Genomic DNA, 27642 nt, shown 5'->3' with positions numbered 1-27642 from the left:
TATTCTGCTTAAGCGGGCGTCTCACTGTGACCCCTGCGGAAGCCGTAGTCTTGCTGTGACACTGAGCTACGTGACTGATCCTGGGTATACTTGACCCCTTCATCTTCAACCCAGTGTGTTTCTTGGCCGAAAAGAAAACCGACTCTCTCTAATTGGAATTTCTGGTTTTATGACACATCCTGGAGTTTCTGCTTAGTTTTTATTTTCACTGTTTTCCGAGATTAATGGCATTTTCTGTGCATTTGCATATTCACCCACAGTGTAGAGGCTCTGGCGGTTTTCAGGACACAGGCGTGCTAAGGAAGCCACCAGTATGGAAATTGCATTTGCGGCAAACAGAGCCAGTCTCAGTTCTGGCAAGTTAACTGTAAAATCTTAAAATTCAGGCTTCATTTCTTATTTCACAAATTTTACGTCATGGGATATTTTAATTCCTTTTTTTATTGGGGAGGGGGCTTCCACTGAGGAGGAGTACTGGCCTCACAACAGACGGAGAAGGGAAAGTTATTTTGCTTCCTGAACATATGCCCTGTATGTTTGCTTGGCCTCAGGTTTTGTTTAATCCTTTCAAAGGCCCTTTTGAGGGACGTTTCAACGCGAGTCCTTCTCGGCAAGGTGTCGTCTAGGAAGCGGCCGTTGTGTCAAGCCCCTTCACAGCTGAAGTAGTGAGTTCACATAGCGTAAGAATCTTCTGGGTTGCATCTTATGGGGAAAAAAATCCACTGCCTTTTTATAAGAGAACAGAACATTTACAAAGTCTTGTTGGGCAAATGAACGTTCAAGTGGCCAGCACAAAAGAAATCCCCCATCTCCGGCCTCACAATGCAATCGCCATGGACAAAAGATCACGGGACACCGGTCGCACTGAACTGGAAGTGACACAAAACCACAGCAGCATCCGCTCGGGCCTGCGGAGGCTCCTGGGGAATGAGCTTCCTATAAAAAGTCCCAGTGCCGTGGTCAGCCCGCAGCGTGCCGAGGAGCAGAGGTGCCCCCCTCTGCACCCGTGGCATTTACACCGATGGCATCCTTAAAAAGATGGGAGCACCTCCAAGGTGGATGGGGACGTGCACTATCTGACAAGGTGATCGCTTGACTTTTCCTAGAGGTACCAGCTTATACTGCCTGTATGAATGGAGAGGGTTATCTGTTTCATCTTGAGACAAGACATTGTTAGAAATGAGTGACACACCTCTTCAACCAGGCCTTCCTCCATGCAGGTACAAAGAGCCCATTCGTTCTCATAATTGATTCTGAGGGCTGCAGCGTGCCTCATTGAGCTGGCCCGCTCGGTCCACGCCGGGGAAGTGATTCATGCACGCTGGCGCAGCCAACTTGGGGACGAGCCTTGGACACACGGTGGTGGCATCATTTTTTAATCAGCTATCTGAGGAATATTTATCTAATCAACAAAGAGTGCTGTCAGAAGGAGACCAGAGGTGACATTAATAAGTCTATGGTTTCCTGGTACAATGACAGAGGAAGTTTAGGATAAAACCCTGCTCATTTGAGCACGCCGGCAGGCTACGGAGTATTTTTATTGCGTGTATGAAAAGCTAATCCAAAGAGTCTCAGGTTGGAGATGCACTATCAGTGTCCAGGCATTCATAAGGTATAGTAAAATAATGTTTTTTCACTTAGAGAAACAAAGTTTAAGGGATTTTCCTTTAAAAATAAATGTCCATAGAGTGGCACCAGAATGTGAACTGTGAGCTGACATTAAACATGAGACTCCCTCATGAATATCATGGTCCCTTGTGATTGCACGCGTCCGTATGAAAAGCTGTCCCTGCCAAAAATAAGATGAGCAATGATGGGGGGTTGTTAACGCTAAATGATTCCAGCTACTGGAACTTAGTAGAAAGCCATAAGCTGCACATTTTTTTTTCCTTTCCTCTCTGTCTATCTTTCAAAAGAGTGTGACTGTCTGTTAGTAATTATGGGAAGTTGGGTATATTATGCCATGCCTTGTTTGGCCACACAGACAGAGAATTCCTCGTCTGTCCTTAACAGCCACCTTGAAGAAATGATCTGTGATTAAATTTGTAGCAGTCTTCTTCGTTAGATGCTTGACCCAGGGTGCTGTCCACCCCATCTGCCAACCTGGTGACCCACTGTGGTACAAAAATAACTAAATAGCCAAACAGGGCCCTCAGTACACCTGTCCACCCTGGTATTTTGGGGTAGCAGAAGGATTGCCTCAGAATTCAGCGTGCCAGTACATCTAGTGCCCACAAGCAAGTTGCAAGGATCTGTGTTAATTTTAAGTAAAATGAACAATGCCATTATTACATTACATAGTTGTACACTTTTCATCTTCTTAATTTGGAGGTGAGTCTCTGACTTACCCTGAGTTTTTCAGTTTTGATCCCCTTAATTCTTAGAGAAGACATTCTAAGCGGTGTAATGAGGGGCTTTACCTCTCTCTTTCACCTCATTTCTCACCCATCCGTGTTTGCTTCTCCTGCCTCTCACTGTGATAGCCACGGAGCAGCCTGTGCCTAATCTCAGCTCACGTTTTCAGCGCCGGTCTGGGGACGATGTTGCCTGCTAATGGCTCCCTTTCCCCAAGCTCGCTGACCTTTCTGCTGACCCAGATTAGAGTTCAGAAAGTTCTGTTCCATTTGCAAGCTGGAGTGAGAAGAGATCAAGCTCACAGTTTTGCACCTGGCTTGGCAGTTAGTTTGCGCAGACCTGAAATGATAAGGACCTGGGATTTCATGTCCGTGGAGCTTGTATTTGAGTGCTCAAATGTTGGCGACAGTGCTGAGACATGCCACCGTTTCCACAGCTGTTTGAAGCGGGGTGAAAGCCTGTTTACGGAAGCAGCTGCTGCCTACTCACGGAGCAAAATTGTAGTATGGAAACACAGACAATGCTCACACCACGCTGCCTTTTCATCCCGTAAGATGTGAGATTTTGGTATTAAAACAGTTTTGTGGACTACAACATTCATGACAAAATCAATATGTTATTGTGTTCCTCAAAGTTTTTGTTGTTTTTTTTTTTTTTAAACTTTAATTAAAATAAAGATTGCCTGGGAAGTTCAGTTTTTCAGCTGGTCCTTATGTGGTCAAGAGGTGTCACAGCCGCTGAGGCTTGAGACCCGGGGACACCACCCACCAGCGGTGGTGATGATCATGGCACGCGGTCACGTGGTATCAGCAGCCGAGAGTGCTGTGGGTTCTGTGACACAGTGCCTCTGGCTCCCCTGGAAGTGAAACCAGGCAGCAGCAGCAGCAGCAGGCGTACCCTGAGATGTTGTCAATGATAATATGATTGTATTTTCTCGTTGAGAAGCTTCTAAACAAGGCGACTTAGAGCAATCGATGTTCCAGGAGACAAACGCACATATCAGGACCTTGATATCAGCCAGAGAATGGCCATTAGTTTAAGACGAAGGAAAAGGCATGACATTTTACACATTAAAATTGATTATTTCATCAATAGGTTAATAGAAATCCGGGCTGCAAGTTCACTTCCTGCTTATACATCCCTACAGTAATGGGAGATCAGAGTGTGAAAAATGCTAGGCATAAAGCAACCAGGGAAAGAGGTTTCCTGCACGTGAACATCGCTCCCTTCCAGAGGGGTGCCCCGCCACATGCTGCCTATTTATATGTAAATGTTTTAGAAAGAGGTAGAGAGGAATACAGCCTGCCTTCAAACTGTGGCACCACTTCTTTCTGGGACTTGTGAAATCTGAAAACTCCAGAGCCTCAGCTATCAGAAAGTTAAGTGCATATTTAATTCTGCAAACACTCTGTCATACATACCTGCAGAGCCTAGTAACATTTCGAAAAACTAGGAAAATTCCTCAGCCTGGTTTCCTTCACTAGTACATGGGATTTGTCTTGGCAGTACCGAAAGATCCCTTTGCCCGTGTGGCCTTCCTGAGACAGATCCCTAGGCAGGACCTCACAGATAGTTAGGAGACCTTGCAGATGCAGGAATGCAGGAGGCTTCTCCGCCCATGGAAAATCAAATGCATACCCATAGTTGGTGAAAGAAAGGCTTCTGTCACCAGCTGTAGGGATTATATTTCCTAATAACATATCTGTTGATGTTCAAACTATGAGGTAATTCTTGGCCTTTCAGTGAGGACAGCTTTTTAGCATTTTAAATCAAGAAACTAAGTCCCAGTTTGTTTTTTGTTCTTACAGTTACTATAAAATTTGCATCCTGAGTAGACAGTGCTCTGTTTCAGAGTTACATCTGCTCTTCTTAAAGATTTAATTTCTTGGCCACGAGAAAATCTAATCTGCACAGAGAAAGCCAGTGAGATTTGTTTTGCCAGCAGAACTCATCCCAGAGTCCTGGTCATTCCCCCCGGTCACTTTCTGGCCACTGGAACTTGGTGCAAACACAGAGCCTGAAACCAAGGTCTAAACCATAGTACTCAGGGTTGAGGATTTGGGCTGTACCCCTGCAGCAGGCAGGAAGAGTTACTGTCCTGAGTCAGGGCTATAGTGGAGCTGGAGAGCGGACCCCGGCCCAGGCATGCCGTGGGAGCGTGGAGGCTCCCCTGGCTGCCCGTGTCTGAGCATCACCAGGCCTGTGAAGTGTAAAGGGCCGTGGGCCACAAGTGACCGCTGCTTCGCTTCTCCCTTGCTCTAAACAAGTGGTTACCCACACAGCTCGATAGATGCTGCAGCTAGTTTCCCTTCCTGGATGTTCAGAGACACAGATGGCCCTGTGGTACCCTCCTGCAGGGACACGTGACTGTCACCGTTGCTGAGCCTGTCCACGTGTCTCCTGCGTGGCAGGCCCGGCCGGCCAGCCCTTCGACATGCAACTGCATCTTCAGCTGCTCGCGGGCCACTCGGTTTAACTGTGGCTCTCTGCGGTGTCTCTTGAAGGGCTGAGGGAAATCTTCGAGTTGGCCTTTTCCAGGCCACAATTGTTGGCATCCCTGAACTGATGGTTGGGAGGGTAGAGGCCAGACAGAGTGGGAAATGTGTCTCTGGAGGTTTCAGAGGGGATTCGTGTCGCCCCGGCGGGTCATTGCTGTCAGCCTTAGGGCCCAGCATCGCTCTCGGTAACTGGTGTCTCTGTCCCTGCAGAGAGCTTGTGAAAGCATTTGTTCTTTGGGCCCCTAGGAGCTCCCTTCATAGCCTGCCACACCTACAGGGGTAGAAGATAATGCCCTCTGGGACCGGGGAGACAGGTCAGCGGCACAGCACCTGCCTGGCAAGCACAAGGTCCCAAGTTTGATTCCCAGTACAAAAAAAAGAAAAAGAAAGATACCGGCCTCTACCCTTCTACCACCCCAAACTAGTCCTGGAACTCTGCTGCTGTGGAGACTCCCCAGCCTAGAGTCTGCCTGCCGAAAACCACTTCTTTTTCAACAGCTCTTGGTTTTAAAGACCCACCTTCTGCAACGTGTAGGCACGAACTGCTAATCGCCAGTCTCTCTTGATTTGACATGGTCCTCATACTCTGCCACATGAAAGAGCACATGGCTACTGGATCCTCGCGCCTTCAGAGGCGGCTACAGCCCCCAAGGAAAAGGCCAGCGTGCGCCCTGCTTTGAGTAGCCACCGTGTGCAAAGGGGGTGCATGCACTTCTCTGCCTGGGCATTTCTTTGATTTTGTGCAGGCCCGGGGCACCGCGGCCTTTCTGGGCCCCTCTGCATGGACGAAGGGGGAGTGGCAGGCCAGGCCGGGGAGGCCCACAGGTGCCCAGCAGCTTCGCGCGAACCTGCGGCTCGGAGATGACTTCATGTGCTGCTTTGACATTTCTTTTCTCCCCTTTTTCATTTGTTTTCTTTTTCCTTTTTGTTCTCTCTCCTCTCCCCCTCTCCCCTCTCTGCTGTCGGGATGCAGCCAAACGCAAAGCATGGAAACTAAACCGTGTTGGTAGCCTGCGAAATATATACAGCAGCAGCAGCACCAACACCGAAGGTAACGCCTCGCACCTCAACGCCTCCTCCCTCCTTCCTCCGCGGCAGACTCGGAAACGCGACCGCCCAGCCGCATGCTCCCCTATTGTGTTGGCGGGCTCATTCCTGTGGTCTTTCCATCTTTGTGTTTGTGTGTTTTATTTTACCATTCATGTTCCTTTCAGCTTACTTAAATTTTGACCTTTCCTTCAGTCGTAGACTAGTGATGTTTAAATTACTTCAGAAACCTATTTTCTCCTCTTTTTTCTTTTCCTTTATACATGTGGGCACTCAATGTAATATTTCCCAAGTTATTACAGTTTTTAAAAGTGTTAGTATCAGGTGTAATGATCTGTAGCCAAATACAATAGTGTGCCGTGACATTTAAGTAACAGTCTTAATTTGTTTTGCGGGAGCATTCTCCATAATGCTCGCTGCAGCTCTAATCCAGAGGCAGGCAGGCCTGGACCATTTGCATGGGCTGCTATTGCTTGTAAATTCGGTATATTGTTGTGTTTCTAAAGGTCGTCTGGTGCCAAAGTTCACAAATTGACTTGGGTTGCTTTTTTCACCGAAGACAGCCGTCATTGCTTTTGTATAATAGCAGATTGAATTTTTCCCCCACCTTCATTTGAACAACACAATTATAAATTGCCTTTTTTATGATTACAAATGTCAAGGGTCAGAATTATTTTGATGCCAGGCAAGGGAAAAACCAGCACCATCAGCCGGAGTACATGGAAGGGAGGCTGGTGTATAATATGTATGATGCAAAAGAGGTCACAATCCAGCGAGCTTGGGATAATAGGGGGAAATTTTTTTTCACTTAAGTGCGAGCCAAATGGGTCAAGTAATCGCAAGCTCATGCCCTAACACTAATTGACTTATTTGGGGATGATTATAACTGTAATATTTTTCTTAATGTCACTGTTTTCTGGGCTGTTGATTTTAGCGATTGCCAAGCGGTGGCATTAAATCTCTTGTAAATTTTAAATTGCACACTATTTCTGTAAACAAGTCCCTTCTTCACATCCCGGTCATTAACCTTTGCTGATTTATAGCACTATCCTCTTTTTCCTCCTTCCACAATTACTCCTGTCTCGCTGCTGAAAACACTGCTCTCAGCCAGGAAAAAAAAACAAAAAACTGAATTTGGAAAATAGAACTACATTTGCACAATGGCTTGTTAAAAAGCCATTGTTTAATCATAATTTTTTGTTGTTCTTGTTGTTACTCAAGGGAAAATTGTCTGTTAAGGTACCAGTGGAGCTTGGCCCATTGGTGTCTTTTTTCCAGCATTCAACAAAAAAAAAAAAAATGAGAGAGAAAAAAATAGGATTCAAGAAACAGTCCGACTTGGTGTCACTTCTGTTGCATACTGGAGGATGTTAGTGTCCTCCTCTGCTATTTCTTAAATGGTAGTCTTTCAGCCCAGGGTGCATAGCATTTCTCTTCCCCTGTCCTTATCAAACGTGTGTCTTTTGTATGCGTGTGGATTTATCACAACCAATTTGTTCATTGACTTCTAGCCTTCAAAAAAGTTGTCAGGTCTGGTTTTAAATGCCATTGAATACCAAACCGGGGAACAGTAAAGCGACTTGGGGTTGGCCCCTCAGGCCTGAGGGCAGACACCCGCACCTGAGACCAGCGGGCCGGTGTTACCGGTGGGCGCAGAACTCGATAGCACCCAGTGCCATGATTCACAAGAGTGCTGGCCCCGCAGCCTGCCTGATCAGGTAATGCACAACACCGCCTGTCACCTGCTCTGGCCTGCTCTGTGACCACTGACCAGCTTTGCTAGTTTGAGGTTCCTTGTCAGTATCAATTGTGGGGGTTCCAAAGTAAACAACAACTACATAGCCGATTCCCCCTCATACGTTCTTTCATTTTTCTCCGTCATAGTAAGTTTCTGTTCTGTGTTCAGTTACATTTATGAGTTTTCAATTAAGTGACATGATCATTCTTCGTTGTACTTTGGGTCTCTTCTAAGTTTAATATCTACACATACAATCTCATTTCATGAGCTTGTAATAGTATGTTATGGAATTCGTGTAATTATATACATTATCAAAATGCCTTTCTGACTTCCAGCATTTTGATGTGAGATGTTATCGCGTATTTACTGTCTGTGAAAGGGTCCTTTATGAACATTTGTTTGATGAGCACTCAGATTTATGTTTGCACCTGAGGCCCAGAGGCAAATCTAAAGGTACCTGTGATGAAATACAGTGCTTTTTTAAATACGCCACTTGAGTAACTTATTCAAAGGCACCCAGTAAACACCAACAGAATCAGGTTGGCACCAGCATTAAGTTCCCTATAGATCATTAGAACTTGAGTTTCAGGAATAGGGGGTTCGGAAAGGTACCCACAGGAGCTGCTTGAGTGTGGCTCAGGTGTTCAAGACCCTCCAGGGGACACAGGATCCTGAGTGACAGGGCCACAGTGTGAGGCCCATGGACCCTCTGAAGCCCTTGTTCTTCTGTGTCCACTGGGTTCTGAACTCTGGACTCCATTATCTCATTTAACTGTCACAGTCCCCTGCCAGGTAGGTATTGTGTCACAAACAGGAAGTCAGGGTCCCATAAATCCAGTGGTGTTTGCTGAACTCACTAACAACCTGGAAACAGGACCTGCACCTGGATGTCTCCATCCTGGGCCCTGCACACAGATCTCCATGGAGGGAGATGACTGGGTATCAGGAGTGGCTAGAAACAGACCAGAGTGATTAGGAAATTACACATAAAGATCAGAAAACGGTCAAGATTGAAACTTACTCCATAGCTACCCTGTGGCATTATTTCAAGCCCTCATTGTCTTTTTTTTTCTTCTTTTATTTTAAAGAGAATAAAAAAACACTAGGAAGATACAGAATTTCACTAAACAAGATGACAGGAATTCAGATTTGTAATGGTCTGTTGGAAGGAACAGTCATTGTCTTGAAAATTGAACTCTTTCTCAAGATGGGTAAAATTTAATTTCCCTCAGTAGGAATAGCCTTTTTTGCATCTCAGAAGCCTGTGAGGTGGGATGGAGGTATATTCGTGATAGGGTTCTCAGCGTAGCAGCTGCCTCTCAAGCCAAGAAGTACAAAGACCTGCCCTTCAGGTGCTTGGCGCTACACCTGGGAACACTCTGCTCTCTGGTAAATTGTTTCTGGACAAGGACCAAGAGAATGGCATAGGAAACGCAGTGCAGAGGAGAAGCCTCAGGGCAGCCCACCAGGTCAGTCGGCATCTTCCCTCCAGGGCAGGATGACGTCTGCGGAGGACTCATCCTACCTGAGCGACCAGGAGTAGGCTGCACACCAGCTGCTGGGAGTGGAGCAAATGGACCAGCTCCCCAAAGGGGGCTTGAGACCGTTTTGGTGGGAGGAAAGTACTTCCGTAGACAAAGGATGGCAGGTAAAGGGGATGACGGCCTCAGGCCCATGTCCGAGCCCCACACCCACCTCCTTCACGCAGCAGCTGAGAAGGAAGCAGCTGCTCTGAGCAAGGATGAGCAGGCCTGTCCTTCCTGTGCCCCCCACCGTCAGCCTCCTGGGCTCAGTCACGCCACACACACTCAAGGCCTGGTGTCCGAGAGACCTGCCAAGGCCAAGCACTCTCCGCACAGCTGTCCACCCCTGCCAGAGCCCCCATCCCTGGGCTGCTCCCAGAGCACATGCAGCGGGAGAATGCCCACACTCACTGCCCGCAGAGTATGCTGGGAGATGAGGAAGGTGCATTCCCAAAGAGGCCCTTCGTGCTTCAGGGATTCCATGGAGTGCAGAGCTGTCTTGGATCCTGGGGTCAGAAAAGATGTCACATCTGTCGGTGTATGAGACAAATTACCAGACATCCACGCTTTGAAGGAAGAGAGGTTCGCTTGGCTCACGGCTTCAGAGGACTCGGTCCATGATCAACATGGGAACATCCTGGCGAAAAGCACGGTGGACCAAAGCTGCTTAGTTCATGGTGGGCCACAAGCAGCGTGGGGGAACAGTACCAGAGAGAAAGGGGCCAGAGACCAGACATGGACCCTCAGGTCATGGCTCCATGGCCCCCTCAGCCATGAAGTGGGCTTTACTAATGCTCAGAGCAGCAGCCAAGCCAGTCAAGTTGACCCACAGTGGGGACTCACAGGAGCCAAGGCCACTACAGCACCCGCGTGGAGCAGTTCCCTGCATCCCGTCCTGAAGCTGTGCAGCTCCTTGAGAGAAGCTGTATCCTCCACAGTTGATAAGCAGCAACCATGGCCAGAAGGAGGGTGACTGGATTCCAGGGACATGCTTCCACACGGAGACCGGCCTGGCGTAACGCGTTCTAGACGGGAACAGAAGTCTGAACCTGGGCTACTTGGTAAAGAGCGTGCAGCAGCCACAGGATGGAGCAAGAGGAGCAAATGACTCTTCAGGGTCGGGCGGAGGGGCCAGGTGATCATCCGACAGCTGCCATCACCGCAGAGGAAGGCCCACCACCACCACCTTAGCATGCACGAGCGCTGCGCCTGCCCAGCAAAGTGGGGCTCACTTCTCCCCACGCCTGGGTGCACAAGGCAGCCCCTAAAAAGTGTGGCGCTTTCTGTCCAAGCTCTTGAGCCAGGTGGTCTTGGTGGGGCCGCACGGTTTCCCTGCTTGGGCACAGGGGAGATGGTGGCCGCTGCACGGGGCTGGGACTGGGGTCAGCAGGTTCCTACGTCTGGAAACACGTTAGAGCCCACAGGGCGCGCTCGGCACACACCCGCCGCTCCCGGTCCCTGCCTGGGGTCAGGTGCGCCCACCCCACACCCTCGGATTCCCTCCTTTTCAAAGAAAAGTCAAAGTGTCTGAGGCTCAGTTACGTACACAGCGAGGAGCAGAAACTGGAAAAGAAGTGCGGCCGCTGAGCAACATGAGTGAAGACGCAGGGCTCAGGCTCACTCTGGGCTCCCTGAGCTCACCCTCCCCGGGTGTGCTTGTCGTCTTCCAGGAATCCTCATTTGTAGAAACTTGGGGAGAGCGGGGACTTTGGTGTCAGATTTGCCTGGCTGTGGCCTCGCTCTTCCCCTTCCCAGGAAGGGTTGATGCTCCAGTGTCTGCCCTTCTTCATCGGCTTTTTCTAGCACGAAGATGGTCAGACCCGGCTGGAGAGGTCACGGAGGAGGAAGGAGGGGAGGCCAGGCGGTCCTCCCAACAGGGCAGGGCGGTGGAGAGACAGTGCTGGTGGCTGTTGACTTGCAGTATGAATTTACCTACTAGAAGAACTCAAAGACTCCACAAGAATACCTGGAGCCATTTTGCAGGCCTGTGTGATGGACCAGTCTAGATGGGGTCGGCCAAAGCAAGCGCTCTCGGTGGTGAAGGGCGCTACTGTGGGTAAATCTTGATCCAGCAAGCCGTTACGTGGGGGCCAGCACCAAGACTGAGTTTCGGGGGACAGAAGCACGGGTGGCTTTTCTTCCCCCAGCTTTTGGAAGAATGACAATGTTGAGGGTCACCTGGCGTGAGCACACTGGGAAGGACCTACGGGCTCCCAGGAGGCCTAGACCGCGAGTCCCCTGATGCCTACACGGAGCCACAGTGGTCAGCCTGCCCTGCAGTGGTCACTTGTCCCTGCAGCTGGCGCCCGAGGGCCCTGCAGAGGGAAGGTGTGCCCACCGAGAACCAGCACTGCTCAGCCGCCTGGAGAGTGACCGTGCACGCCTGTCGGTTTTTTCTCTTCCAAACCACAACTGGGACCCGAATCTTTCTTGGGAGCCCGCACCCCAAATGCTGCTGGTCCAAGGTTGTTTCCTCAGGACCCTAGCCTTAGACACTGCCCTTGCTTTCAGCAGTGCGGCAGCTGCCGGGTCCAGAAACCGAAGCTTCAGGCCGCCTCTGAGCTCCTTATAAAGTGTTTGGAAAAGAAAACCCTCACCGGGGAGTTCACAGAACCTCCCTGTGCTAAGACATATCAGTGAACAATTCCTGACTATGTGCTTTCAAATCTCCTCGCAGACTTAATGATGTCTTTCTCCTAAATTAAGCCACAGTACAACACCTTGCTTAGACTCTCTTGGCTAAAAAAAAGTATTCACCAAATGCAGAGTTTTACAGAATTACTTACCCAAGAGCTGTAAGTATGATGGACACAATAATCTTTTGATTAAAATTAATAACTTCTCAAAGAAGTGTTGTAAGCATCCCCCCCCCCCGAAAAGTCTTGGCTTTATGCAGCCCTGGACCACATTCACCAGACTTTCTTTCATGTGGGTCTTTTCCTATGAAGAAATTAAAAGTTGACTTTGTTAAAAAAAAAAAAAAAATTTATGTGTGTGGTACTGGGGAATTTATGTTAGGGGTACTACTTTGCTCAAATTCGGAATCCTCCTGCCTCAGCCTCCCTAAGTGCTGGGATTACTGGCATGAGCCGCTGTACCCAACAACTTTTTTATTTGGTGGATTTGAACTAACATCGTAGCCATGTGTAGTTTTCATCATAATTGGGTAAAATGTCTGGGGCACGTGCCTGTTTAATATATGCTTTTAAAGCAGAAATATCGAAGTGTTTTATGAAATGTGCAGCTCAAAAAAGTAGCATAAAAGCCTGGGGCTGCATATGACTTGGCCTCATATAGTTCAGGAGGCGCAGACCTGGAGAGACTGAGAGAGGCCACACAGTCGCAAGCCCTTCCGCCTTCCTGCCAGGCTCAGAGCCAGAATAGTGGCGACACAGAGGCCTGTGTTAAGCGGATTCTGCAACTGAACCACGTTCAGGGACACCAAGGCGGGGGCGCGGGGGGGACTTGCCTTAGAAAAGAGAGAGTGACAGAACATCCTTGTCATCCCTGGCCCCGCCTGCTGCCTGTCTTGCAAACAAGGCTGAGCTCCAGAGGTGGTATGGCTGCTCACGGGCACCAGCCGGTAGGCAGCAGAGCAGGAGAGCAGTACCTACGTGGGGTTCGGGGAGGAGCTAGGAGAACCCTTCTGCTGGTACTCCTGAGTGAACGGGTCAAGTGAGCGTCCACGTGTTAATCCAGGCTGTCACGTTCTCTCAGGTACAAGGTCCAGCTCTCCTGGCACCGAAGTCATGGTGGACAGGGCTGTCCTTTTCGCTGTGGGCCTTGGCCGTTTTGTGGTCAGCCCATCCTTCGGTGATGCCCCTCTAGAGGTCTCGGGCTTGACAGGGCCCGGGCCCATTTTATCCCCGTCTTCGATGGACACGTGATCCTCCACACAGAACACTTGTCTCTGCCGCCTCCGAAGCACATTTCACTTCCGCCACGTATTTGTTATTAAAGGTGTCAGGAGGGGCGCTCAGCCTTGGTGGGGGATCCCTGGCTGGGCCTCCAGTTGGGTTCCAGGCTGCAGAGGACCTGGAGACTCACCTCTCTCTGCAGGACATAGGCTCGCATCCAACGCCCTGTGCTCAGGGAACCTGTGGGTGCAGGGGTGGAGCAGCACATGCCCTTGAGCCCCCTTCCTGGACCCTTCCCTGAGACACAAGTCTGCATCCATCCATCTCTCGGCCCCCTGCCCGCTTCCCCATGCTCCTCTTCTGCACCCCCGTCAGGAAGAACCCCACATGGAGAACTGTTTTCCACTGCTTCAGTCCTTTAACCCTTTGCCTGCTGGGATTCCACAAAAATAATTGATGACTGATTGGCCCATTAACCTTTAAGGAAAAAAAAAGTTTGACAGCCCGACTTGTGTAATGAGGAGGGATTCCTCATGAAATCAGTCTGATGGCAGAGATGCCTGCCCCTGAGGAGACAGAATTAGCCCCCCGGGGCCTCGTCTGCATAGAAACTGGACGCAATTAGTGTAATATCTGGTGTTATTAATGTCGTTGGGAATAATTGGGCAGGTTGGTTTCGACAGGTTCATGGTGCTAAAATACTATTATAGTGGACCTTTCCACAGCCAACTGTTAAACACGGAAAATTGTTTGAGTCCCTGTGAGCCCAATCACAAGACTTTATTAAACAGCCGAGCTCCACAATGTCGCACCAAGGAACAACCCACCAACTGGCACTTCCAGCTTGTCGTAGGGTGGTGGTTTGGCTCTCCCGATGGGGGGTGCGTTTGGCTGTTTGTGTGTCTCTCAAACCAAGAGCACACTTTTCATATAAATGCCATCAGGAACGTCTACACCCAAGTTCTGTGTTTACAGTGACTTACATAAAAGCCACTGCAGTTGTCGCTGATGCTAGGTTTGGATCAGTGAAGTGACACCACTCGCAACAAGATGTAGGCACCAAGCGTTCTCCCGGCTGAGGCACTCGTTCCTCATGGTGTCCGAGAGGGTGATGGTGACATTACGCTCAGCTCTGTCTTCCTGACTGATCGGCCTCACGCTGCCCATTGTGGCAGCTGTCATTTTTTATCTAGTTGCTGATAGCTCAAACATCATCCCAGGGTTGCTTCATAACATGATGTAGTCCTGCTGGGCCATCAGGGAGCTGAATCAAGCTATGCCGCCTGACAACACTTCTTTGAACATTAGGAGGAATGTAGGTCCAGAGATGTATTGGCTGTTTGCTCAGTGAGTGCGTCGTCACTGCCGCGCTATGGGAGTGCGATACCTGGGCTGCAGGCTGGTAAGGTGGGCAGAGCGTCACCTGGATGGCACCTGCCAGCGCGAATCTTTCTCCGGTGACGTAGTTAGGACTGGCTTTAAAAGTGGTAGAAGCCCACCTAAAGGGGCAGGTAGATCAGGCACAAAAGCAGGCGTAGGGCAGGCAGATGGAGCTGGCGGTGGGACAGCTCCCCCAAGCCTGCAAGGTGTCAGGCTTCCTGCTGCAAGTTGGCAGCATCCTTACCTGTCCACAGGTAGAGGGCTGAAAGCAGAAGGTGCGAAGGCACCTGCGTTTGTGAGCGGAGTAGCTTGGGGAGGGCCTCCGCAGCCCCAACTGGCATATGAAAGCCTGAAGCACTTGTGCTGCACACCCCCTGCTTGGACTTAGCGGAGCATGCACAAAGGACCGGCCAGCCCGCCCGTGCTGCCCAGTCACTGGCCAGGGAGCCAGGCACCCACGAAGGCGGCTCTGACCAAAGCATCCATGTGCCACATTGCAGAAGCCAGGTGACCCCAGGGGAGGCGCATTGCAACAGCCAGTCACACCCCTGCGTTCGCCAGCCTGTGGGATCATGCCCCTGACATGAGTTCCAGAGAAATAGTACGCCAGGGACCAGCTGGTCGGAGACTTCTAGGGACCTAGCTTTTGAGTGTCTAGTCTCTTCCTCTCCCAGCACTGCGAGTGAGAAGCCGCAGCAGCGCAGAGCCCGAGGAGGCCCTCCCAGCTCCCTCAGCCACCCTAGCAGAGCTCCTTTCTGAGTGCCCATTTGTTTTTTTAAAAATGGCGAAAGAATACTGTGTAGCACCTGAAGACTGGAAAATAATCAAAAAAGGAAATGCCTCCAGAGTCCTGGCACTGTTCATGCCAACTGCAGTGGCACTGTTCCTTGCTTTCACCATTCCATGGCGTAGATCCTCACGAGGAGAGAGATTACCCCTTTGTGGAAGTTGTATGCAATGGGACTGAATGTGCATTGGTTTGTGCTTCTTGTTTCCTAGGTCTTGGGAGGCAGAGAAAAATCACATGGCCAATATTTTTTAGTTCGCAAAACATTAAACTGTGGATATTAACATTTGACCCTCCCTCAAAAAAAGACCTAAAGACCACGTTCTGGAAGACAAGACTTGGGAATCACTCGGTCCCCCTTGTGGACCTGGTGCAGAGTGGACTTCAGCATGGCTCTGTGTTTACAGTTTCAGCCTTACTCAGGGAGCAGAGCGTCCCAGCTCTCTGCAAGGTGTTGCTGGACCCCGCAGGGACAGCTCAGAGGGAACCACTTTGTGCAGGACTGGTGTCATAGCTGCTTTTCTCCTGCTGAGGCAAAATACCTGAGGGAGGAAAGGTTAATTTAGCTCATGGTTTGTGGCAGTTTCAGTTCATGATCAGCTGGCTCCAAGGCAGGGTGGCACGTGGCACAGTGGCAGCCGTTCATGGTGGTGGAAGATAAAACAGCAACAACAGAGAGACAAGCCTCTTTCCAGCCCTTATATTATATCCCGTCTACCGGGATTCGGGCGGTGCCACACCACTCAATGCGCTGATCCAGCAGTCACCCACCCTTAATCCCAGCATTGCACTACAAATCAATCACACACCCTAGATTCAAGCACCTCCAGAAAAACTCTAACCCTATGAGGCTTTGAGGGACACATCTAGACACAAAATTAACAGCCAGACTGAGCCATTCCGTCAAAAGTCCCCAAAGAACTGTTCACCCGTATTTTATTCCTGGTGTTCAGACCTGTCCTGTGAGCACAGGCCTGCTTCATGCATCCCACACCTGCCCACACAGTATCACAGTGGCTACCGAACTCGCGGCCCTGGTACACTTTACCCCAGGGGTGCTGCAGCTGTGGGTTGTGTGTCACGGCTGTCCTCATTTGTATCTTCATTATTTCTCTAACTTTGCGTGGTTTTTCTGGCTCTGCAGTCATCCCAGGATTCCCCCTCAGCAAGGAAGTGATCTCAGAGGAGTCAGTCCTGGGGGCTTGCACTGTCGGGTCTTCTCCGGGATGTGAGACTGAGTGGTGCACTGTAGGGTCATCGGGGGCCTGTCACTCACTTGCCGACCTCTCCTCGTGGCTGGTGACCTTCAGCTGGGGTGAAGCGGGTCCCGCCTCCATTAGCCCTTTTCCTCCCTGGAGCCTTTTTGCTGTCGCATTGTACAGTTGAGGACCTTTATCTACGGTGCTGCAGACCAGAAGTGTTTCAGGTTTTGGAGTTTTTTAGATTTTGGAATATTTGCATAGACTTCAGTGGTTGAGCATCTGAAATGCCCTAAAGCTCAACATGTTCCAGATTTCAGAGCATGTCAGATTTTGGGTTTTCAGATTAGGGCTGTTCAACCTTTCATTAGCCACAGTGGTTGATCTGTGGAGCCTCCATCATGTCCTCCGTCCTGGGTGACTCCTGGGCCCCAGGCAGGTGCAGACAGACTTTGAGACTGTTGGGGTGCCCCTGGCGTCCTGCTGCCCAGGAGCACGGACAGGGCCACTGGCAGCTTCACACTGTGGATTAACTCACTTTGAGCTTTGCTACCCATCCAAAATTCCACCCTTTGTAAGTTGGATAACACTCTATCCAAGTGTCTCCATTCAAGACACTGAGAAGAATGTTGAACAAGGTAGGACGCAGAAGCCCCACAGAGAGCACTGCAGCTCCTTGGTGACAGTCCCTAGGACCCTTCCACTGGAATCTCTCAGTGAGTTGTTCGTCCCCACGGCTCAGCCCCCACCCTTTGTTGACCCCAGCACAGGCCACCTGCACATCCAAGTGCACATGGTGGCCCCCGTTGGCAGTGTTGGGGCAATGAGGAAAAAAACGGAGCACAGGGTGGCCCTGGCCGGGCATTCATCTGTGATCTGAGAAAGCGACGTTTCCCTAGGATGGGCAACTGATAACTGGGATGGGAAGAGGGCGCTGCAAGGCCACATGCAAAAGCATGGGACGCAGCTTTGTGCCAGAAACAGGGAGAGGAGGCGCCTCTGGTGGGCAGAGCGAGAGAAGCAGCTGCTGCCTGCAGGGCGGGTGTCCCAGACAGAGGTCCATCCCTAAGAGGCGTCCGCTTCACGGTACAGTGACGAAGTCATTGCTGAACCCAGGTACAAGAAGGTACAGGCGGCCCAGTCAAGGAAGCAGGCGGTGTAGGGGAGGAAATGAAACAAACTGCAAGGAGAGATAGAAATGATTAGTGACATGGAAGAGACTGGAAAGGAAACTGGTGCCCAGAGTCAGCGAAAGAAGAGCAGCGGTGGGAGAGGTCTGAAAGGTGATTGGGGCAGCAGCATGGGACAGGTGCTGCAGGGAGCGTGTTCACACACTTGCAAGAAATAGAGTCTGAGCTTCCTGCGAACACGTAGCTCTGCTCCCTGAGTAAATTTTGCATGCACAGGTGCGTCTTGTTTACATAATTAATGGGGCAAAGCCAAACGGTACTTCGGCAGTTTCTTCTGAAAGTTTTGTCTTTGCGTGAAGTATTGAGAGTATTAATGGTGGAAGCAGCCACTGCTTTAGCGTGAGACAAACAATATAGAAGTTCCCAGGACACCTCACCGGCTCTGCGCTGTCCTCATCGCGTGGTGTTTTGTCGTGTGCGTGTGCGTGTCACGTCCTGCTCCCTGCCCCTACACCCAGCCTGGCACCTGAAATGCAGTGGGGGTGGGAGCTGGGAGCCAGGGCCCACGTGCCACACCCATATCGAGCAAGCCCAGTTCTTTGCCTCCAGATCCAGGGAATGGAGCTCCTGCTTCTGGTTAGAGGCTCAGAAGCTTTGTGGCAGATCAGCATGCAGACATCTAACTGGGAAGCTAATGGTTGTAATTTTTTCACATGACAACCCAATAAATCCTGATCACAAGGAGCTTTTATGTGAGCATTTGAATTCCACAGATTTAAGAAGACGCCAGGCTGTTGAGTAGGTCTCCTAATGAGCAGTCGCCACGGTCCACCCATGAATTACCAAGTTTTCCTTATGGCCTGTGAATTATGTGGTTCTTTACTCCCCCCACCTGTCAGGTCACTGGGAGAGTTTTGCATAAAATACATGAATTGGGGGCGCTGTCGTACAAGGATCTGTGTGGAAAAGGTTGTAATTCATAGGGGTAGGACATAAAAGCCAATAGATCAAAAGGCCACACTTTTAAAAACCCACAGATGTGGCTCGGCCAGTAATTGCAAGGTGTAATCGCAGGTCAGCCATGGAGAAACCTGTGTGGAAGTCACAGTGAGTATTTCACTCTGAACTCTTGCCGCGAGGTCTGCACACATTAGGAACCTAAGAGGTTGGGAAACGCACATATGTTACCCTAAGGGAGCCAAGGACTCCCCAAGTCTCCTGCCTCCTGCTGAGCCCAGCCCCTCTCGGCCACTGGTAGGGGGTCAGAAAGCACAGCTGCCAGAGCCCAGGCCCGAGCCCACCAGCTCCAGCCGTCACCCCTGATGCGGCAGCTTTAACCTTTGAGAGGCGGGGGCCCTGGACCAGGAGCACAGTGTCTTGGCTCCAAGAAGGTGGCTGCCTGTTGTCTCCTGAGACTCGGGAACAGGACAGAGAGGCTGCTGTGGCTTGGAGACAGGAGACAGGGAGTGACATCAGGTCCCGACTGAATCCAACGCTGCGGGCACAGGGCGAAGAGCTGAGTAGCCAGGCTTGGCAGAGGCTGGAGGAGCCATAGGCAGCTAGGTGGTTGGCATTGCTCATAGCAATAACCACTTGCCGGGTGGTTATTATGCTGCTGCTGAGACCTGGTGCCTAAGATTGAGTGCCAGTGAGACCTGGCACCTAAGAGCCATCTCAGGTTTCCCGCTGGCTGGTTGTCATTGGTCTCATTCTCTGTTGGCAGGGCTTGGGCTGGGCTGGCAATGGCAGTAAATGGCCAGTGGTCCTCATGGAAGGGCTCCTCTGGGCCAAGCTGGTGACCACCACATCTCACAGGTAGAAGCAGTCTGCATCTCACGGGAGAGCAAAGCCAGCCTCTGGTGTGGAAAACCTGTGCAGAGCCTCATTCGGGCACACAGTGGTATAGGATGTGGGCACAGCCCCTTCCTCCCCAAGCCAGCCAGGGGCCCCTGGGTGCCTGCGAATCTCACTGAGGCCCTTCTGCGTCACCTGGAGTTCCACTCTCCTGGTCTGAAGACGACAGCAATTAAAGCTTCTCTCCCCCTGCCAGGTCCTCAGCCTTCCAGCCTTCCTTTGCTGGGGTCCATCAGGATGTACACCAGGGGCTCAGTACAAATTCAAACTACACCCCAAGATCAGCAGTACTAACTTCCCTTTCCTCCCGCAGGCACGATGTCAGCAGTAAGTCACAAACTTATTTCCCCAAGTTGCTTGGTGTGTACCCAACACAGACACACTGGCACAGCCTGCTGGCTTCCATTCTTCCCTGTCCCCTGAGCATTGATTGAAACCCAGCTAAGCCCGCTGGCTTTAGGAAGCGAGTCTTGAGCGTGTGGAGGTGTGTGGATTCAGATCTCCGCCGCCATCGTGGTCCGGTCCTGTGTGTGCCGCCGCCCCCTGCAGGTGCCATTGAACCCAGAGGCACTTTTGTGACAGAGGACTGGCAGAGGCGCTGCTGCCGCTGCATGAAAGTAAACTCTTCATCCCCACCACTCTGTTTCAGAACAAGAAGAAAACTTTGAGTTTATCATTGTGTCCCTCACTGGCCAGACGTGGCACTTTGAAGCCACCACGTATGAAGAGCGAGATGCATGGGTCCAAGCCATCGAGAGCCAGATCCTCGCCAGCCTGCAGTCCTGCGAGAGCAGCAAGAATAAGGTAAGGCCCTCAGCAGGCTGCCCCCGAAATCAAGGCCACCGATCGTTAAAGGAAAACGAAGGCCCAGAGCGATTCCCCAGGGAGGACAAAAGCATCAGATGACATGCACCGATGACAGGACCAAGCATTCTCTGTGAGTAGAAAACTCAGTAATTGAAAAGATCAGAGCACTCTATGTCTGTCTTCATCATGCACCACGTATTGGGATCCTTGCTTGACCACGTTGTGTGGCAGGACGTCCAATGTGGAGTCTTTATCAGCTGCATCCAGAGAGCAAGCACTGACATTTCAGCGCAGGTGGTGGACGCAGGGCTTCTGTGTCCATACTTATTTTTGTTGCTGTTGTTGTTGTTGTTTGGGGCAGAATAAGTCAGAAAAAAGAGATGCAGACTTAAAAGATGCGCAGTTGTATTCTCATGAATAGTGCAAAGCCCAAGCCAACTTGGAAAAGCCATACTTGTTAGGAAACAGACATGGAAGGGAGCTGAGAGAGAACGGCACACAGGGAGTTCTGGCAGAGTAGAATTTTTGTTTTCTAAGCTGCTGATAAAGCTGATGTGTGTGCAGTTCGGTAACTAAAGGTAATTGCTTTGCAGTTACTTAGCAAAAATGTATATATTATATATGTATGTGCCTATATTTTCTAAGCTTCTGCTTACTTAGTGATGGATACTCCTTCTATTGAAGTTATTTACAGTTCCTTCACTTTTACTGTTTCAATGCTTGAATGTTTTTAAGTCCTTTGCTGGGACATTGTAGTCTCTCGGGGAGCATTTTGCGCTTTTGCAAACCGATCAACTAGAAACTGAGAAAGAAGCATTGCCCACCACCCTGCAATTGTTGTAACCATTGAAAGAAATTTCTGCTGGTGATTCATGGCCAGCTTTGTCATTAAGAAGGGAGTCTGTCTTTCAGAAAGAGAGGGCGTCTTGTTTTATTACCCTCTTTAACCAGGGTAAACCAGACCATAGCCCTTAGTATTATGTAGCTTGTGTCCCCTTTGGAAGATGCTTTGCACCCGAGGTGGGAAGAACCACTGTGTTTTATTCTGAGCCACATCCACATGTAGCCACGCCGTCACTGTGCAAGCGAACACGGGAAGCTTTTGACCACTCTGTCAGTGGGGAGCCACAAAACGCCATGCACCAAGCACAGGGACCTAGCGTTGGCGCAGGTGGGAGGACATGTGCCTGTGGGCACGTCAGAGTTGACACAGAGAGGCAGGTGGACCAGCCGTGGAAGTTACACAGCCACAAAGAAAGAGCCAGGCAGACAACTCACCGTTCCGTAGCAGGCCACTAATTGGGTTACATCCAAGAGTCTGACGTGAAATGGTTGAACTCATAAAGAGCTCTTACCCCAAAAATCTAGTTTATTCTGTGTGCCTCCCTGAAATTGATCTATTTTTGAATGAATTGTAATATTGAAAGCATATTTAACAAATCAACCTTAAAAACCACATATGCCCTTTTTACCTAAGTCCTCCCTTTCCAGTCCCTAGAAAATAAGCATGAAGGTGCGTAAAGATGGAGCTATAAACAGGGTTTACAGCGCTGTTTAGGGTAGAGGAAGACTGGCGAACTGAAACATCCACCAGAGAGAACTTGGTAAATAAGTCCTCAACAAGTGGAATTCTTCACTGAAAGTGGTGAAGTCAGAAAATATGTCAAGACAAACAGATGGCGTTAGGCTAAAAATAAAGTCAGGTTCCAGAGACTATGCTGAATCTCTTAAAAGTGCACACCTGAGTACAGGTGTGCTTAGCAGAAAGCTCAGAGCGACGGATATCAAAGTGTTAATTCCTAAGTGTGGTGATCATAGAATAGTTCTAAATCATGCCTTTCTCCCTCTAGGCACCTAAACTCACCGCAGTGAGCATGTATTTTTAAAATCCCTTCCAAAAAGAACCATAAAGTATAAGTTTTAAAGAGTAAGTGCCCCCCCCCCATGCACTCACCTTTTTCTCTGCCCCGACTCAGGTTAGTGACTTTGTTGCTGTCACCACCAAGAACTCCTCAAGTGGACAGTGGCTCTCCCAGCCGGTGGCGGGAGGCCTTTCTTATGGGGAACCATAGGGTTGTGTCCTCTGGTGCTGATTAAGCCCTGACCCTTGACTTATAAGCACACTTTTTTCCTCATTCTTTAATCTTCAATCCAAGAGCAGGGGAGGTACATTAACAAGTCACCTTCTCCAGGTGGCTGAGGTCACACAGTCAGGGACTTTGCTTTCTGCTCCTGATGGGCAGAGGGTATCTCAGCGGATACATCCTGGTCTGTGACGTTTGCCCCTCGGCCACGCTCTTCCCTGACGCTGTACAGAGAGGAGCAGTTGCTTGACACCTGCCCTTATCCCATCCCCGTCCACCATGTCTGCTGTTCTTCGCTCACATGATCAGAAGAGGGGTTCGTTCCTGCCGGGCTGCTCACACATTGCCCTGTCTCCTTCCTCCATCCCCAGTCCCGGCTGACCAGCCAGAGCGAGGCCATGGCCCTGCAGTCCATCCGGAACATCCGCGGGAACTCCCACTGTGTGGACTGCGACACCCAAAGTAAGTACCGGACACGGCGTGGACCCGCCTGTCACATGCGGCGGAGTTTAAATATTTCTGTTTGAGTTTTGCTGTAACGCAGTGCCCTCACACAGCCTTGCTGGCACAGGTGTGTGTTTGACACTCTTGAGCACTCCCTGAGTCTCGTTTTTGCCTGGGCGTCAGACGGAGTCTGCCTTATGCCCATGTCTTGTGTCGTTTCTGGGAGGTGGAAGTGTGTTTGATTTTTCTTCAGTAGAGTACAGTTGGCTCATTCCTGCGCAAAGGTTTCTGTGTTTTTGTTGGTGTTATTACTGTTGTTCTTTAATTTCAAAATAATGTTCTGAGTTTTGCCACCAAATGACTTTTTCATTTGAAATTTGCTGTGCCCTGAAGCATTTGATTGAACCAATAGAATGTGAATCATTGCTTTATGCTTTAGAGTAACCCAATCTTACGTTGTACTTTCTGTTGTCCCAAAGTAATGTTCCCTTTGAGAGAATCACTTAGCTGTTTGTACTGACATTCCTTGTTTAACAACTGAGTTGAGTTCCTACAACCAGGTCATTAGCTGAATTATTTACTGAATAAAGGATTATACAGTATATAGTATGTGCATTACAACATTCAGAATAAAGAAGTGGCCAAGGGAAACTCCAGCTTGATGACTTTGCTTTTATTTGCATAACTCTTACATGCAATACTGTAATATATAACGGAACATAAAACTAGAGTTCTGTGCAGTATAGTCAGCAAAAATTACAGTACTGCATAAACAAGAAGTACTGTACCAAAAAAAAAAGATACTAAGGTTCTATAAACAAGAGGTATAGAACCATACAAAAAAAAAAAAAAAAACAAGTTTAAGTCCAAGTGGCAGGTCATAAGTCCAAATAGTCATTAGCCAGGTAGGTCTTTAAATGAGGAATATCTGTATTATTGAGGGTAGAAACTGACTTTTCATGCCTTAAATCCCAGCCTCAAGAAGTCGCATTCACTGAACTCTGTCCATTCTGATTTTTTAGCATTTTGAGGGGAGGGAAATCCAGCTGAAATAAGTCCCAGCACCAGGTTAGGTGTTCCTTGACCTGGGTGGGCATGGCCATCCTGGGGCCCAGGAGCACACGACCAGCGCCATGGAGAAGGACCAGTCGGGTCACTCACTGCAGACTTCCTGCAGGAGTTGGCATTTGAGTGGAGCCCTGAGGACAGGAAGGGTTTGTATAGGTGAGGATGGCTGCAGAGCCCACAGTCCCGGGGTACACTCAGGGAAAGAGTGGCCATGCAGGCTGGACCAGGGTTCGAGATGGGTTGGGGTGTCAAGGCGAGGTATTGAAGCCTTTGTTCCTCATTGTCAGCAGAGGGAAGTAGGATGTCAGAGCAGGAAGAGGTGTGTCCTGAGCTAAACTGGGCAGACTGACCCCGCTGTCCATTTCCAGTAACCTGAGAGAGAACACAGCAAGGAGGAGGCTGCCCAGGATGGGTTGTGGTCACCTCCACGGGACGAACAGAGCACCAACCCCAGGTCACTCCATGCAGAAGGGAAGGGAGGAGCCATCCCTGAGGGTCCACGGATTGGCGGGCCTGGGAAGGGGACACCTTCCCCGGGGTCTGCCTCACTGCTGTCTTCTGTCCCCACCCCTGGAGCCCTGGCCAGTGCTGCTCTTGTGCTGCCTTCTCCCACCGCGTCGCCTAAAGGTGCCAGGTACCCTGATGTCTGGGGTCCTGACCTTTTCCTCTTCGTGGACCCCATGCCTGCACACTGGAAGGTTCTGGCACCCACCACCTCCAGGAAGCCCAGCAGAACATGTCGTAGGAGCCTGAGCTGCCTGTTAGTTCTCTGCTTGCCCTGCAGATAGAAGCATTGTTGTCCAAAGTCCTCAGGGCTTTGCCCCTGTGTCCCCTCTCGAAGAGGCCGTCCCTGACGACCGTGTTTGTTTATACAGATTTTGCTGGGGCTGGAACCCAGGGCCTCATGCATGCTCATGCTCGACCAGTGCTCTACCACGAGCCTCCTGCTGGCCTCCCCGGGCCGGGTTTCAGTTGCTCCCTGGGACTCACGTGGTCCTCCTGCCTTCTGACGCCTCGTGTGGATTTCTCATTTGTCCCTTCTTGATCTGCTCCACAGAAGCCCCGTCCTAGATTGCTGAGGATTTGTTTCTCCCTGCTCACCGCTCTGTCCCTAGAAGCAGCCACGTTAGCGTTGTCTGAATACGAGAAGGAGCAAAGTCATTACAGCCAACACCTCGTGGCACCGTACTTCCCACGTGACGGCCACTGCTGAGCACCTCCTAGCTTTCAGTCTTCGTGGCAGCCCCCAGGGATAGGGATTATCGTCCTCCCCTCGGGATGGAGCTGAGGTCCCGACAGCGAGGAAGCTTGCACAGGGCAGACCCAGGCGAGCAGCCATTCAGGAGGACCCCTGGGAAATTCGGAGAAAGGTCCTGAGGGGCTGTTGGCAAACGGGCGTTCAGCAGAGTGCAGAGGGAGGGGCCGGTCCAGCCTGCGGGAGGGCGAGGAAGAGATGGCTTACGGGACCCTGGGACACAGCCATGCGGTAGGTGGTGGCTTTGGCTGCCATGTCTCAGTGGACCACAGAGATAAAGGCTGCATTTCAGAGGACAGAGATAGCGCAGAGATAGCACAGGCCTGGGAAGGGAAGGTAGGGACCAGACAAGAGCGGTGGTCCGTGCCACCCTTTCTGTAACACCCCACAGGGACAGCCTGACCTCCACCACATGGGCTCTGCTGCTGGCCCCTGCCCCTGGGCATTTCCTCTTTTGACTATTCTCTTTTTTTGGTGTGGAGTCTGCATTTCTTTGTTCTATTTCATTGTGTTGCTTGTCTGGGGCCTCGGTTTCCCCTTCCCAGCCAGAATGTCTCCAAAGGCACAGACCACCCCCTCTCCCGCCCGCTCCGTGGCATCTGCCGGCCGCTTGGTGGGAGCACGTGCTGGGTGCTGAGAAAGTGGCTGGCTGGCTTTGATCCCTGCCTGTAGGGCCATTCCTGCCCATTGCGCAGCAGGGACGTCTCCCCAGGGAGTCAGGCATGACTCCAGCCACCTGGTTTTCCGTCAGCTGTTGTAGTGAACCTGGAGTGAGTGGTGACTGTCCCTAGTGAGCTAAGCTATGTTTCCTCCTGTCAGTGCTGAAGGCCATGACCGTCAAAGTCCGCCCTGTCTTTGCACGACAGCTGTAACTCATTCTAGCACAGAGCCAGCCTGGGCCTGAGTTCCTGGTCTGCTGAGGATGTCGGCCAGTTCCAAACACTGACGCTCACTGCCTCTGCACCGGCTCATTGTCCCTGGAGCAGTAGTGCAATGTAGACTGTCCCCCTCCCGTGACAGACCTCCAGGATGGAGCTGGCCAGAAGCAAACCATAGGATGCTGCCCCAGCGTGGCCACCACGAAGCATGGCGCTCTGTGGGCTGCAGCTGTGGTCCCACTGAATGAAGTCCCTCACATCGCGTTTTCTCATCACCTCACTTTCATCTCAGAAATCTGCACACGCTCCCATCATGGGCCTGAGGAAAACCCCATGTAGCAGAAATGGTTTTGAGGGAGGTGATGGCTTCAGGAATAACCTTAGCCACGTTGTCAGCAGCTGCCTTTCTCAGCAGTCGACACCAAGCAGCGTGTGGTTTTTCCCGTGTGCGCCGGCCCTCGCCCGGTGGAGGCTGGTGTTTGTCATGGAGAAAGCACCTTTCTGTGCACACCAGCACGCACAGTTGTTTATTAGACAGGGACTCCACAGCTTTGGTGTAAGCCAGATTTTCTGCAGCTGACACTAACATGCCCAATCTTTCTAGAGACCTAAAGCCTCAGTGAGTTTTTAGCGGGCCAGAGAGCATGTGAAGTCATGTGACTGTGGGGAGGGGCTGCCCCCCTGAGGTTTGGCCAGTTGGTTGTTGCTCAGATTCCCAAGCCACTGGGAAAGAGTGGAATGGTCTGACTGTGTGTGACCCCTCATTCTCTTCCCCTAGACCCTAACTGGGCCAGCTTGAACTTGGGGGCCCTCATGTGCATCGAGTGCTCGGGGATCCACCGGAACCTGGGCACCCACCTGTCGCGGGTGCGCTCCCTCGACCTGGACGACTGGCCCATCGAGCTGATCAAGGTGATGTCGTCCATCGGGAACGAGCTGGCCAACAGCGTGTGGGAGGAGAGCAGCCAGGGCCGGACGAAACCCTCCTTAGACTCCACAAGGTAGGACCCGCGGGTGCCCCTGGGCGTGGCCGCAGGGACAGCCACGCTGGGCATGGCCTGACCTGTGGGGTGCCCCCTCGCCTGCACGGAAACACCCATGTCTGAGGTTGGCCTTCGGCAGCCTGGGTGATTCAAACCCCTTAATTTTTTGTTTGTTTTTAGGCCTTGGGGATCTCTCTCCCGCTCTTAGAAACCTATTAAGCTTCTGACCTTATGAATATATTACTTTAATTAATACATTTCTAATAGGCATAAGCTGTGCTAACCCCAATTATGCATTTTCGATTCTTTCATTTTGTTATTGTATCTGTGGTAAGCATCTGCTCCCCCTCCCCCCACCAGCAAGTGAGTGTATGGTAAGAAAATGTATTTTATTTTTGAAAATGTGTTTCTGACACACTTAGAAACTCCTCATTAATGTTAATTGTTATCCAGTGTGAAAAAGCACCATTTATTTGGAGGCCATTTAGTTTCTCATTTTTCATGTATAGCTCTTGGAAACGGGTTGCGAGGGCACACACGCATATTTCACGCTGCAAGGTGGCGGTGAAGCAGCATGGGTTGCAGAGGGCTGGTTCCTGCCCACGGAGGGCACGGTTCCTCTGTGGGTGTAAAACGGGCGGTCCCCTGGTGCTCGGGAGCTTCCTGTTTCCTGTCACGCGTAGGAAGCCAGGCCCTGAGGGTCTCATCCGGCAGCCTCTTCTCAGGTGTCCGACAAGCCAAAGGGAGAGGAGATG

The 27642-nt window shown here is 50.7% G+C and overlaps 1 protein-coding gene across 8 annotated transcripts in view; it reads left to right on the top strand.

The window, feature by feature from the left end:
- Nucleotides 1-27642, top strand: part of LOC102026497 (arf-GAP with GTPase, ANK repeat and PH domain-containing protein 1) — a gene marked incomplete at its 5' end in the record, with an annotated part of 356403 nt that overhangs the window by 265240 nt on the left and 63521 nt on the right. For 5 of the 8 annotated variants that reach the window (XM_005395317.2, XM_005395319.2, XM_013519936.1 and 2 more), the window contains 4 exon segments: nt 5827-5904; nt 20018-20172; nt 22631-22721; nt 26683-26905. In XM_005395317.2, coding sequence (XP_005395374.1) covers nt 5827-5904; nt 20018-20172; nt 22631-22721; nt 26683-26905 — 547 coding nt within the window. 8 annotated transcript variants of the gene reach the window in all.

Source organism: Chinchilla lanigera, unplaced genomic scaffold, assembly GCF_000276665.1.
Source record: "Chinchilla lanigera isolate Chin_1 unplaced genomic scaffold, ChiLan1.0 scaffold00052, whole genome shotgun sequence".
NCBI lineage: Eukaryota > Metazoa > Chordata > Mammalia > Rodentia > Chinchillidae > Chinchilla > Chinchilla lanigera.
The sequence above is the reverse complement of the archived record's forward strand: the minus strand, read 5'-3'. Positions and strand labels throughout refer to the sequence as shown.